This window comes from Bos indicus, chromosome 7 (genome assembly GCF_029378745.1).
Source record: "Bos indicus isolate NIAB-ARS_2022 breed Sahiwal x Tharparkar chromosome 7, NIAB-ARS_B.indTharparkar_mat_pri_1.0, whole genome shotgun sequence".
NCBI classification, from domain to species: Eukaryota; Metazoa; Chordata; class Mammalia; order Artiodactyla; family Bovidae; genus Bos; species Bos indicus.
Window position 1 is genome coordinate 86,802,074 of NC_091766.1, and position 13,185 is coordinate 86,815,258.

General features: G+C 35.0%; 1 protein-coding gene across 4 annotated transcripts in view; it reads left to right on the forward strand.

Moving 5' to 3' along the window:
• Nucleotides 1-13,185, forward strand: part of RASA1 (RAS p21 protein activator 1) — a 113,968-nt gene that overhangs the window by 81,171 nt on the left and 19,612 nt on the right. For all 4 annotated transcript variants that reach the window (XM_070794014.1, XM_070794013.1, XM_070794012.1 and 1 more), the window contains 6 exons: nt 990-1,110; nt 1,706-1,862; nt 6,225-6,312; nt 10,612-10,689; nt 12,452-12,609; nt 13,106-13,182. In XM_070794014.1, the coding sequence (XP_070650115.1) occupies nt 990-1,110; nt 1,706-1,862; nt 6,225-6,312; nt 10,612-10,689; nt 12,452-12,609; nt 13,106-13,182 (679 nt within the window). The remainder of the gene's footprint in view (nt 1-989; nt 1,111-1,705; nt 1,863-6,224; nt 6,313-10,611; nt 10,690-12,451; nt 12,610-13,105; nt 13,183-13,185) is intronic.

Consider the following 13,185-nt stretch of genomic DNA (forward strand, 5'->3'; position numbering starts at 1 on the left):
TTGTCAGTTTACCACGGCCAGCCACTATGCTCTTCATCTTCAAGGCCTACTTTGCAAAACCTCTTGAACCACCACTGCACTATATGTTCATGTTCCTGGGCCAAATGTGTTGTTTATGTTGCTAGTTATCTCCGCTGCTTTACAACGCATTTGAACTCGAATAAAAAAAATCGCTCGAATTTGCTTTTTGTCTTAACATCATTTCCACAGTCTAAAAACTAAACAGCAATAAGTCATTAGCAAAAAAGCATAAAGCGAGAAATACGCATTAAAATGATGTATAACATAAACACATTTATTTAAGAATGTATTCCAAAATCAGATGGCAGAATTCAACAATGCAAAAACAGCAGTTACTTTCGCATCAAGTAGTACAATAAATAAGGCACTTTACCTTGAAAAAGGCCTGAAGTTTTCTTGTGGAAGAGGCCATCAGAAGGGTTGTAAATAGTGGGAAGTGGTAAAAGGAGGACTGTCTGAAATCAGACACATTAGGACGCCAGATGTGGCTGGATGGATATGGCTTATAACACTCAGTGAATCTGGGCAGGCCGTTCAGCTTTTGGGATGTATTTTGCGTATTCCTAGGCATCGCATTTCAGCTGGGTGCAGCTTTCTGCACTGACTTAGAATTTCTCGAGGATGTAATTGTGCATAAGCAAACATGAATTTGCTTTATGCTCAAATTGGTTCAAATCTATCAGTTATGCTGGGACAAATGCATGTTTTCAAAACAGTGTTGCTATAAAGCACACAAAAAACTGTATTTTAAAAAATAGTTCTTGAGAAATGGTAAGGGTACCTTTTTGAAAATTTCTTTGGAAAGCAGAATCTCTTAATATGTATGTTACATTATTTTAGATTTTGGTATTATTATTTTTTTAATGTCTAGACAGGAACAATCTGGTTTTTAAGTTGGTAGTTTAGTAGATTTTACTTCATTTCCATAAAGAATTCATGAAATAATTTTAATATTTTTGAAAATTCAGGATCAAGAACAAGTACTGAATGATGCAGTGGATGGCAAGGAAATTTATAATACAATTCGTCGTAAAACAAAGGATGCCTTTTATAAAAATATTGTTAAAAAAGGTTATCTTCTAAAAAAAGGTAAGTGTAAACTTTTAAGATTAAAGATTCAGCTTCTTAATAGAAACATTGTGAGTACTGGGCATAAATCTTATTGAGATATGAATTTAACAAGTTGGCATCTGATTCTTGGTCCCCTGGTCACCTGTCCATAACTTTTTTTAAGTGAAAATTCTTATTGACATTTATCACATTCATGGTATTGAGGTTTCTAGTTTATATATTTGCCTCAGTTTGGCATTAAGAAATGTGGGGGATGAGGGGTGCATGACTAGCAGAAGAGATTTTTTTCCCTTAGGACCAGAAAAGAATTAATGCTAAGCGAGAATTTTAATGATTTATTGTAATGAAATCTCTAAATACACTGTTAAGGTACCCTTGTCACTTACCTTGTAATTCATTAAAACAAGGAATATAACAAAATATTTTTCTACAGATAGATTACATTTTTCTCATTTTATAAGGATTGGTATTATTGAAGCTTTGGGAATAAAAATTGAAATATGAAATATATTTGACTTTTTTTAAGCAATGATCATTTGTATGATTTTACTATTGGTGATTTTATAGTTCATTATTTGGCTAAGGGAGGACAATTTGTTTTTTTTTTTAACAGGAAAGGGAAAAAGGTGGAAAAATTTATATTTTATCTTAGAGGGCAGTGATGCCCAACTTATTTATTTTGAAAGTGAAAAACGAGCGACAAAACCAAAAGGATTAATAGATCTCAGCGTGTGTTCTGTCTATGTTGTTCATGATAGTCTCTTTGGCAGGTAAGAAATTGGTTTCCTATATATTTTTGGAATTGTTTTAATAATAAACTAGTATGTTCAGATCATTTCAAAGCATAGCAAACCAATTTTGAGAGCCTGAAAATCATCTGAAAATGTCATGTTTACTTTCTAGGATAATTTTTGTTTTTCTCTTTTAGACTAACTTATGCATAAAATTCTACTTCCACTATATCACATAGAAATCTATGGATCTCTTGTATATGCAGTGTGCTTCCCTGCACTTACTGCCAGTCTTTTGAATGACTTTGATTCTTGTCGCCTTTCTCCTATTTTATCATTCTTGGTTAACTCAATGCATCTGATAGTACTAGATCACTCAGTTGTACTATATTAACTTGATTCCTAAGAAAGCTGATGTTGAGAGACAACTGTAGTATAAAAACAATTATTTCAATAGAAAAGAGGAGAGAGTATTTCAGGTTTGAAATTAAAACTTTTTTTCTTACATTAAAGTCACAGTTTTTAAGAAAATAAATAGAAGTAAATCCTGAACATCACAAGGCAAATTCAGCACTTAATTCCATCTAGATTTTTGTAACAAGGGCCTTTCTTTACCTTTCACCATCAGTATTATTAATAAACCTATTTGACCACTTAAAAGATGGACTATCTGTTATGAATCCATTCTAGTGTTTTTGGGTATACTTAGCAATTTTATTACGTATTGCTATGGGGGCTTCCCAGGTGGCACCAGTGGTAAAGAATCTGTCTCTCAATGCAGGAGACACAAGATACGCTGGTTTGCTTCCTAGGTCAGGAAGATCCCCTGGAGAAGGAAATGGCAATCTACTCCAGTATTCTTGCCTGAAAATCCCATGGACGGGGGAGCCTGGTGGGCGAACAACCCATGGGGATGGCAAACAGTTGGACATGACTGGGCGACTGAGTAAGGCACACAGGCGTGATGAAGGAAACACAGATAATTACAACAAATTTTTAACAATCTATTTTCTGCTGCAGGATGGCATTTCTACTAGGCAACTTCAGTTTTTCCTATTTAAGTTGGGAAAGCTTCAAGAGAAATACCTGTAGAGTGTACAAGCTTGTCATTTTTTCCAAATTGTGTTTAGGAGATCACATTAGTATTATTTGAAATTTAACAGTGCCTCTTTTAAGTGATTGAATAGGTTTGGGAGATGCTGAATTGAACAAATAATTTTCCAGACAGCGGGACATTCTGAAGTTGTAGCCCATGTTTGTATTGTGAATCATCAAGAGTGAATCAACATGAAATACTATGAATCATCATGAAATACTATGTGAATCATCATAAAATACTATGAAGTATTTGATGAATTCATTTAACCTTGATACTCTTGCTTGATACCCAGCCCCAAACACTTCTTAATATCTCTTGAAGACAGCTGTCCAAAAAACAAAAAAAAGACAAATCTGGGTAAGATAGGAGTTAAGATTTTTTCCCCTCACTTAACAATCTGGGAAACGTGGCCTTCAGATGTAGCAGGTCAGACCTCTGGCTTCCTCTCAGTCTTGCTGCTCTGCCTTGCTTTGTGTGTACTGGGTTTTTGTCACAGAGCCACTTCCTTCATGAGAGCAAAGGTGGCAAACAGTGCCAGAGAAAGGAGCAGTGAACATTTCCTCCAGTAACTACTGAAAATACTGAGAATACACTATTTGTTGTGTTATCAAATAGATAAAGTCATTGTATATTTCTTGCTTTGTGTAAGTGTAGAGCCCCGTATACTGACTTACCTTGAGCATCTGGGTGGAGTCTAATGTGAAAGTTCATGGCAGCCTACAGCAGTAGAGATGACTGCAATGCTCACCCAGCCTGTGGTGTAGGAATGCTGGTCAGCCCTGCTGTTCAGCTGTTTTCTCCAGTGCTTTAGTTGTGTAGCTGTGCAATTTTTCCAGGTTTTTTCAGTATTATTGAGATGTCTCTAATATTGTTTCTTTATATTAAACTTCTGACTTTTAATACTGCTTTACTTTAAATATTAACTGTTTCAGAAGCACAAGTTGAAAGACATTTCAGTCATACAGAGTTATTGCTGTACTGAATATTTACATGGGAGTTTTGCACCTTTATCTTTTCTTAGGCTGAATCTTTTACTGTGGCAGTATTTATTGTTTTATCTTTTTAAGAAGGATGTTTTTGATGGATATTACATTTTAGGTTTGGTGATTATTTTCTTTCAGCCTTGTAAAGAGTCTCCAACATTTTGTCATTCTGATTGTTTCTCTTTTGGAGACTATAGATATTTTTTTTTTCCTTCAAGGTGTATACTTATGTCATCTTTCTCTGGAAGCTTTGAGATCTTTCCTTATTCTTAGATTTTCAAAGGTTAAATCAATATGTGCCTACTTTAAAAAATTTTTTTTTTAAATTTATCGTGTTTGCAAAGCTTCTTTATTCTTAAGACCTGATGTCTCCTGTCGGTTTTGAACAATTCTCCGTTAGTGTCTGTTTAAACAGCCCAGCTGCCACTCTCACTTGACTCTTCTGGAATTCACATTGCATGTTATCAACCTTCCACTACATCCCATGTGTCTGTTAAACAGTTTCCTCTATGTTTTTCATAATGTTTTTTTCCTTTCTGTGCCTCAGGTTAGATATTTTCTTCTGATTTGTCTTTCAGTTCACTATTCTTCTGTAGTTAAATGCATTTGTTAAGGTCTTAATTTTATTTATTATATTTGCCACTTTATAATTTCCACTTGAGTCATCCTTTATATTTCTAGTTATCTAACAAAATTCTTTTTTTTATCTTTTTCAAAGAATTTTAATTACTATTAAAAATATTTGAAAGTTGTATCTGTCCTCAACATCTATATTATATGTAGATCTTTCTCATCTGTTTTTCTTTCAGCTTTTCAGTCATTTGATCCTGTAATGTCAATTTATGTTTGACTAAATAGTGGACATAGTATGTGACAAACTGTAGAAGCTATACATAATGTTATTGCCTCCAGAGAGGACTGTTCTTCTGCCAGATAAGTTAGAGTAGGGGTAGTTCATATTGATCTGCCTAGGAAGCAACTGCAAGTATTGGTGAAGGCTGTTTTATCTCTGATTTGCTCTTACTTCTGAAGGCATAGCCCTTCAGGTGTCTCAACAGAAAGCCAGCTCATCTAAAGGCCCTGAACTCATTTGTCTCTCCCAACACTTGTGAAACTCTGAATGTGCTTGGTTAGCTTTTTAGCCTCTTAGATGCTTTCTGCTTATTGCCTCAGCTTCCTGCCCTAAGCAGTTTAGGATTTGGCAAACACCTTGAAAAGAACGGCTGTGGAGAATGTCAGTCTCACCTCGTTATATCTTGGTCCCTCAAGTCTTAGCCACCTCATTGTTCTCCAGTGACTTCATACAGTTGTGTTTTGTTTGGTTTATATTTTATCCATCCAGGAGGGTTAGTCTGGTACAAACCACTTTCAGAGTCAGAAGTTTTCAGCTGACATATTCCACTGTTCTATGGTATTCTTAAAGCATTGAAGACATGGTTTTTTATCTTTAATCCATATGTTAAGCTTGTACTCTGTGTATTTTGCTATGACCTTCTAACACCAAGGTCTAAGATATTTCTTTGGTTAAAGCAAGAAATACAAATAACACTTATTAAATTACAAAAGTTTGAAGGCCCTTTTAAACTTTCAAATCTAATTGGAAAAACAACACATCTTCAAAAAATATGTAAACTACTAATATTGTATTTACTCGTCAAGTAAATCATATGTAGTACAGTACATACTTATAGGAAGAACAGAACTAATATTTAGTGTACACTACTATTAGGTCATCTGATCCTCAAAATACGCTTGTTGACATTTCCATTTTAAAAGATGAAAAGTGGCCAGTTGTTAAAAAATTTTTAAGTTATAAAGAAGAAAATTAAAATCACCCATAATCCACTGAGAGATAGCCATTAAGAACATTTTGGGTCTAAAGAACCCAAATGTCTAGTCTTTCCTCAATACATAGAAATGTGTATTATATATCATCCTTAAGCTGCAAGTTTAGTAACATATTTTATTTGTTTTAAAGTCTTTAGATTAGCTATATGCAATTCTAGCACTTCTGCTTCAATTTTGTTTTAACTTTTCAATTTTCTTGTAACTTTTCTATTTTAAAATAATTTACATAGTACTTTGAAATGTTTTTAAACTTTAATAGATTTCAGTACTACAGACAGAAAGCTTTCTAAAGTATATGCAGCTGACATATTCTTTTTAGTAATCTAGTACAGTGGATTATTTCTCTAAATGAATTGTTAATTTTGTATAAATTATATAAGTATATTGATTTTTTTTTCTAAAGTTGGTATAAGTGCTGTAATCAGTACATTTTGTTGAACTTCCTAATAACTTTTTGTTTGTATTTTAAAGGCCAAACTGTTTCCAGATAGTGGTTCAGCACTTTAGTGAAGAACATTACATCTTCTACTTTGCAGGAGAAACTCCAGAACAGGCAGAGGTAAGTTAAATGTTTTTTCAACCACTATAAACCTTTAGTCAGTCCATATTTTCTTAACTAGAATAGAAAACTATTGTACTTACAGTGATAAAAAAAGATGTCTGAAATCTAATCATCTTTTAATTTAAGCAATAAGAACTTGCATGTGTAAAAAAATTTTTGAAAGAAATGCAAAAAAAAAAAAAAAACCCCAAAACACAGTGAAGGGTTATTGGTAAAATTCCATTCTAAATTGACCTTAAAATACTCTTATGATGTTCGGCTCAACTGAGAATGCTCATTTAAAATCTTCTCTGAAGAAAGGTTGTAGATCAGATCAGATCAGATCAGTCGCTCAGTCGTGTCCAACTCTTTGCAACCCCATGATTTGCAGCACGCCAGGCCTCCCTGTCCATCACCAACTCCCGGAGTTCACTCAGACTCATGTCCATCGAGTCAGTGATGCCATCCAGCCATCTCATCCTCTGTCGTCCCCTTCTCCTCCTGCCCCCAATCCCTCCCAGCATCAGAGTCTTTTCCAATGAGTCAACTCTTCGCATGAGGTGGCCAAAGTACTGGAGTCTCAGCTTTAGCATCATTCCTTCCAAAGAAAGCCCAGGGCTGATCTCCTTCAGAATGGACTGGTTGGATCTCCTTGCAGTCCAAGGGACTCTCAAGAGTCTTCTCCAACACCACAGTTCAAAAGCATCAATTCTTTGGCGCTCAGCCTTCTTCAGAGTCCAACTCTCACATCCATACATGACCACAGGAAAAACCATAGCCTTGACTAGACAGACCTTTGTTGGCAAAGTAATGTCTCTGCTTTTCAATATGCTATCTAGATTGGTCATAACTTTCCTTCCAAGGAGTAAGCGTCTTTTAATTTCATGGCTGTAGTCACCATCTGCAGTGATTTTGGAGCCCAGAAAAATAAAGTCTGTCATTGTTTCTACTGTTTCCCCATCTATTTCCCATGAAGTGGTGGGACCAGATGCCATGATCTTCGTTTTCTGAATGTTGAGCTTTAAGCCAACTTTTTCACTCTCTACTTTCACCTTCATCAAGAGGCTTTTTAGTTCCTCTTCACTTTTTGCCTTAAGGGTGGTGTCATCTGCATATCTGAGGTTATTGATATTTCTCCCAGCAGTCTTGATTCCAGCTTGTGTTTCTTCCAGTCCAGCGTTTCTCATGATGTTCTCTGCATATAAGTTAAATAAGCAGGGTGACAATATACAGCCATGACGTACTCCTTTTCCTATTTGGAACCAGTCTGTTGTTCCATGTCCAGTTCTAACTGTTGCTTCCTGACCTGCATACAAATTTCTCAAGAGGCAGATCAGGTCATCTGGTATTCCCATCTCTTTCAGAATTTTCCAAAGTTTATTGTGATCCACAGTCAAAGGCTTTGGCATAGTCAATAAAGCAGAAATAGATGTTTTTCTGGAACTCTCTTGCTTTTTCCATGATCCAGCGGATGTTGGAAATTTGATCTCTGGTTCCTCTGCCTTTTCTAAAACCAGCTTGAACATCAGGAAGTTCCTGGTTCACATATTGCTGAAGCCTGGCTTGGAGAATTTTAAGCATTACTTTACTAGCATGTGAGATGAGTGAAATTGTGCGGTAGTTTGAGCATTCTTTGGCATTGCCTTTCTTTGGGACTGGAATGAAAACTGACCTTTTCCAGTCCTGTGGACACAGCTGAGTTTTCCAAATTTGCTGGCATATTGAGTGCAGCACTTTCACAGCATCATCTTTCAGGATTTGAAATAGCTCAACTGGAATTCTATCACCTCCACTAGCTTTGTTTGTAGTGATGCTTTCAAAGCCCACTTGACTTCACATTCCATGATGTCTGGCTCTAGGTCAGTGATCACACCCTCGTGATTATCTGGGTCATGAAGATCTTTTTTGTACAGTTCTTCTGTGTATTCTTGCCACCTCTTCTTAATATCTTCTGCTTCTGTTAGGTCCCTACCATTTCTGTCCTTTATTGAGCCCATCTTTGCATGAAATGTTCCTTTGGTATCTCTGATTTTCTTGAAGAGATCCCTAGTCTTTCCCATTCTGTTGTTTTCCTCTATTTCTTTGCATTGATCGCTGAAGAAGGCTTTCTTATCTCTTCTTGCTATTCTTTGGAACTCTGCATTCAGATGTTTATATCTTTCCTTTTCTCCTTTGCTTTTCGCTTCTCTTCCTTTCACAGCTATTTGTAAGGCCTCCCTAGACAGCCATTTTGCTTTTTTGCATTTCTTTTCTATGGGAATGGTCTTGAACCTTGTCTCCTGTACAGTGTCACGAACCTCATTCCATAGCTCATCAGGCACTCTATCTATCAGATTTAGGCCCTTATATCTATTTCTCACTTCTGTATAATCATAAGGGATTTGTAGATATTCTCAGTATACTCAAAAAGGTAAGTCAGTTAGTTTTGCTAATAAGCGTTGGCTATTCTTCACTGGTTGAACTCTGTATCTAAAAATAGAAATTCAGTTATCACAAGGAAAAATTTGAGGAATTTTTCTATTTTTCTTCTAAGTCTAGATATGTTTTCTTTCAGTATTAGCCATTGATCCAGGTGCAGTGCCTTTATTAAAACTTTTATTAAATTTTAAGTAATGTGAAGAAAGGTTTTTAAAGATCTCCTTTTAAAAATACATTGATTTCTCTGAACCACAGTATTTCTGGGGTGTTCAGTGGTATTTTGTAGATATATGGCTGTATTTTCTTCTGCTGATACTCTGTGGAAGGAACCTGAAAGTAGTTTAGAGGTGAAAGAACGTGACTTGATTGAAAAAAGAAGATAATTTGCCAATTCTGGATATGAGACAGATGCTCTTAAAACTCTGGATCCTGGCTTGGGTCCTGATTCATAAATTATGAAGATATGTTTGGCTGTAGAATAAACTTGATGAACGAGCCATTGTGTTTTATGGCTCATAATTGAATATCATTTTTCATGTCATGGAAAAAATATCACAATTGAATACTCATTGTTAGCTTGTAATACACATAAAAACTTGTTTCATGGGTGAAAAAAGTGAAAGTATTAGTCTGACTCTTTGTGACTCCATGGACTGTAGCCCACCAGGCCCCTCTGTCCATGGGATTCTCCAGGAACAATACTGGGGTGAGTATTCATTACTTTCTCCAGGGGATCTTCCAAATCCAGGGATCAAACCCGGGTCTCCTGCATTGCTGGCAGATTCTTTACTGTTTGAGGATGGGTATTTATACCTAATTTGCAAAAATAGGGCTCATAATATTTGGGTAACTTTGGCATTTTTTTTTAATCATTAGAAATTGAGTTAGGAACGAAACTTAAATTTGAGTATCCTGTCTTTCAGTTATTTTATCATATTCTCTCTTTCTAAAGATGTGTTACACAGCTTGATGACATTCCAGTATGTTTTGGGTGTCTCACATAATGTATATATACAACATTTTCTTATTTATCTGTACTCTTTACATATTTCGTGTTTTCATATACCTCTTAAAGTCCAAATATGCCACTGGTATTCCAAATTTTTGTTACTTTGGTGACCTGTAGGATCTCTGGTTATTGTCTTCTCTTTATAAAAGCTATGATAATTGATTTAGTCTTAAATTTGCCCATTAAAAGATGTACTCTAAACATTGACAGAATTCAGATTCATTGAAGTAGCCAACACACTGAAGACATAATTGAGTGAAGCAATAGTACAGAGCTTACTAGAAACATGTATGCCAAACATGGTTATAATTTATAAACCTAAAATTATTCTCTCCTTTCTCCAGTGTGGTAGGGTATTAAACATTTGAGAATATATCTGGAACTTAGTTTTAATATTAGGCTGCAATATTTTATATCTAACATTAATATTTGAAAGGCTTATAAATCACCCAGATCCCTTATATGTTTCATGGTCTAAGGTAATTAGAAAACTAGTCATCAAATCAGTCATCACATTATCAGTTGGTTTTACAGTCAGCGTTCCTTTCACAAAGTATATCAAATTAAATTTTGCCTTAGGGTGCCTCAAGTTTAACTGCTTAACTACATGTATATTTATTTTTTGGCTAATAAACAATCACTCATTGACACTTAGGATTAGTTTAGAGATTCTGCAATAATACAATCAATATTTTGCAGAAATTATTACAACTGTTTTGGTCACTATTTTACTTTGTTGGAGCACAGATATATTTAAAGTGCAGGATACTCTTGAGTGTAGAGAAGAAAAGAACTATTGAATTTTGAGGAAGAACCCAAATTGATGACTGGAAACTGCATAAACTGTTATATAGAATATTTCTTTGAAATGCTGTTACTCTTTTTCGTAGGATTGGATGAAAGGTCTGCAGGCATTTTGCAACTTAAGGAAAAGTAGTCCAGGGACATCTAATAAACGCCTGCGTCAGGTGAAATTTTATTTTCTTTGATTTGTGATTGTTACAGATTTGTGATTGTTTTCTGCTTTGTCACTTTGCTCTTTATTTCTTTGAACTATTTTGGGCAACATTTCAAATACTTTAGATTTCTTAAGAGAGGTTAATCTTTTTCAGGCATTTTAAAGCCATGCTCCCACTTGACTTCAGCAGCAGGAGAAATAGTTATTTCTTTATGAAGAAGAATATTCTTATATCCTTGCTGGGTTGTTGTTTAGTTGCTAAGTTGTATCTCACTCTTATGACTCCATGGACTGTAGCCCACTGGGCTTCTCTGTCCATGAGATTTCCCAGGCAGGAATATTGGAGTGGTTGCCATTTTCTTCTCCAGGAGATCTTTCTGACCCAGGGATTGAACCCGCATCTCCTTCTTTGCAGGCAGACTTCACTGCCTTGTATAGGGTACTTAGTCCCTAATGCCATCTGTTGACTACATACCAGGGCCTTTTTTCTTCTACCTAAAGTTCCAGTACCAAGTCAGCGACAACAGAAAGTATTCTGCTTGGCACTATTATTCTTTTCTTCAAAAAATTACTTTGGCCGGTGTCAAAAAAGAACTAAAAGTGCTCATGGAAAAAACCATCTGACTGACAGTACGAATCCTGGTAACTCGAGTGTTTTTTATAGTAATTGCTTTTGAAACCTATTACGTAACTTACAGGTAGTATCCTATCTTTTTTGAAACCTTAACATGACTGTCCTGCATGTTCATTTATGCAGAGTAAAGCTAGGCTTTCTCTTTTTTTTCTAGGTATGTAAAGTCAACTGTATACCCTCCATTTCTTTGCTTTTTTCTTCTAGTTATCCCCAGATAATTGAAAAAAAGTTAAGTAAATTTTAGCATTCTTGGAATTTTGAGGAAAGCATAGTACCGTATTTATTGACTAAAGTAACTCTTGTTTTATTAATACTTATGAGAATTTCCAGTAAGCTAGGTGAATTTAACCAAGAAGTGGATGAATGGTTATTTTTAGATGACTCTAAATTTAACGTTCCCTGTAGCCAGAAGTCTGATAATCTCCCTAGGGACATACATGTGCCAGCTTTTTTCCACTTGTGCTTTTATACATATCATTTCTAATCTTTACAACAATTTGCAGTGTAGACTTTATCCTAAGTTTGCATCTGAGGAAGCAGAGGCCCATAGAAATTGACTTGTGCAAGTCCATACAAATAGCAGGTGGCAAGAGGGAAAGAGAACCCGATACTAGAATTTTGGAATCAGAATCTAAATTTTGGCATCAAAACTGAAAAACGGCTTCTTTGGATCTGTATCCTTTTCTGTAAAATGAGAAGGTAGAATCAGTGTTTTTAAAATATTTTCTAGCTGTGGAACTCTATATAGAAATAAAATCTTCCAGAGGAGCATTATATAGTATGTTAGATTTTGCTTTGGGTGGTGACAGTTATTTACTTAAATTAATAAAGAATCCTCTTCTCAACTTTATTTCCTGTGAATCATGGTTTTATAGTAAAAAAGGTATATTTCATTATTTTTGTCGGACTGTAATTGGAATAACAACTTGTAAAATACAATTATATTTATTTTTTAAGTGAGAATTTGCTGAATGCTTGAATGTCATATTCTATGTCACTTAAAAAGGAAAACATAACTGAAAGTCATGTTTCCTGAAAAAGAGGGGGATAAGTCACTACTTTGGGTTTTTATAATTGCCTTTGAAACCTAATGTGTAATTCTTGAAATCTGGGGTAATACTTTTTGTGTTTTCTTTAGGTCAGCAGTCTTATTTTACATATTGAAGAAGCCCATAAACTCCCAGTAAAGCATTTTACTAATCCATATTGTAACATCTACCTGAATAGCGTCCAGGTAGCAAAAACTCATGCAAGGGAAGGGCAAAACCCTGTATGGTCAGAAGAGTTTGTCTTTGAGTAAGTCTTATTTTCTTGTTACATTAGATGATTTTCTTATCCCATAATGCATTTTCTTTCTTTTTTTTTTTTCCTTTTAACTCTGTATCTAAACCAGTCAGAACAAGGTGCCAGGCTCAGGCATTTTAATAGTACCTATATTTGTTTTTTATCTTATCTGTTTACTTTTGTTAGTAAAGTGCTATGTCCATGGTTTTTCACCTAGTTATTCAGTGACAAATCCAAAAGCATCTACTAACATACGCATACAAAATATTTATGAGGGTTTCCACAGTGCACTTGGGGAAGTTAAAGATGGTAGGCAAAGTGTAGTTTGTCTGTATTCTTGTATACCAAATGATAAACCTGTTTTGAATCTAGTTTTAAATCTACCACTTGAACTGGGTTAAGTAGCAGAAATAAATAGGGAGCTTATTCGATACTAGAGACAAAGGAATTAGATAGTTTGATGCAAGGACATTTTCTTAATTCTTTTTCTCCCCACATGCTTCTTTAGTGATCTTCCTCCTGACATCAACAGATTTGAAATAACTCTTAGTAATAAAACGAAGAAAAGCAAAGATCCTGATATCTGTA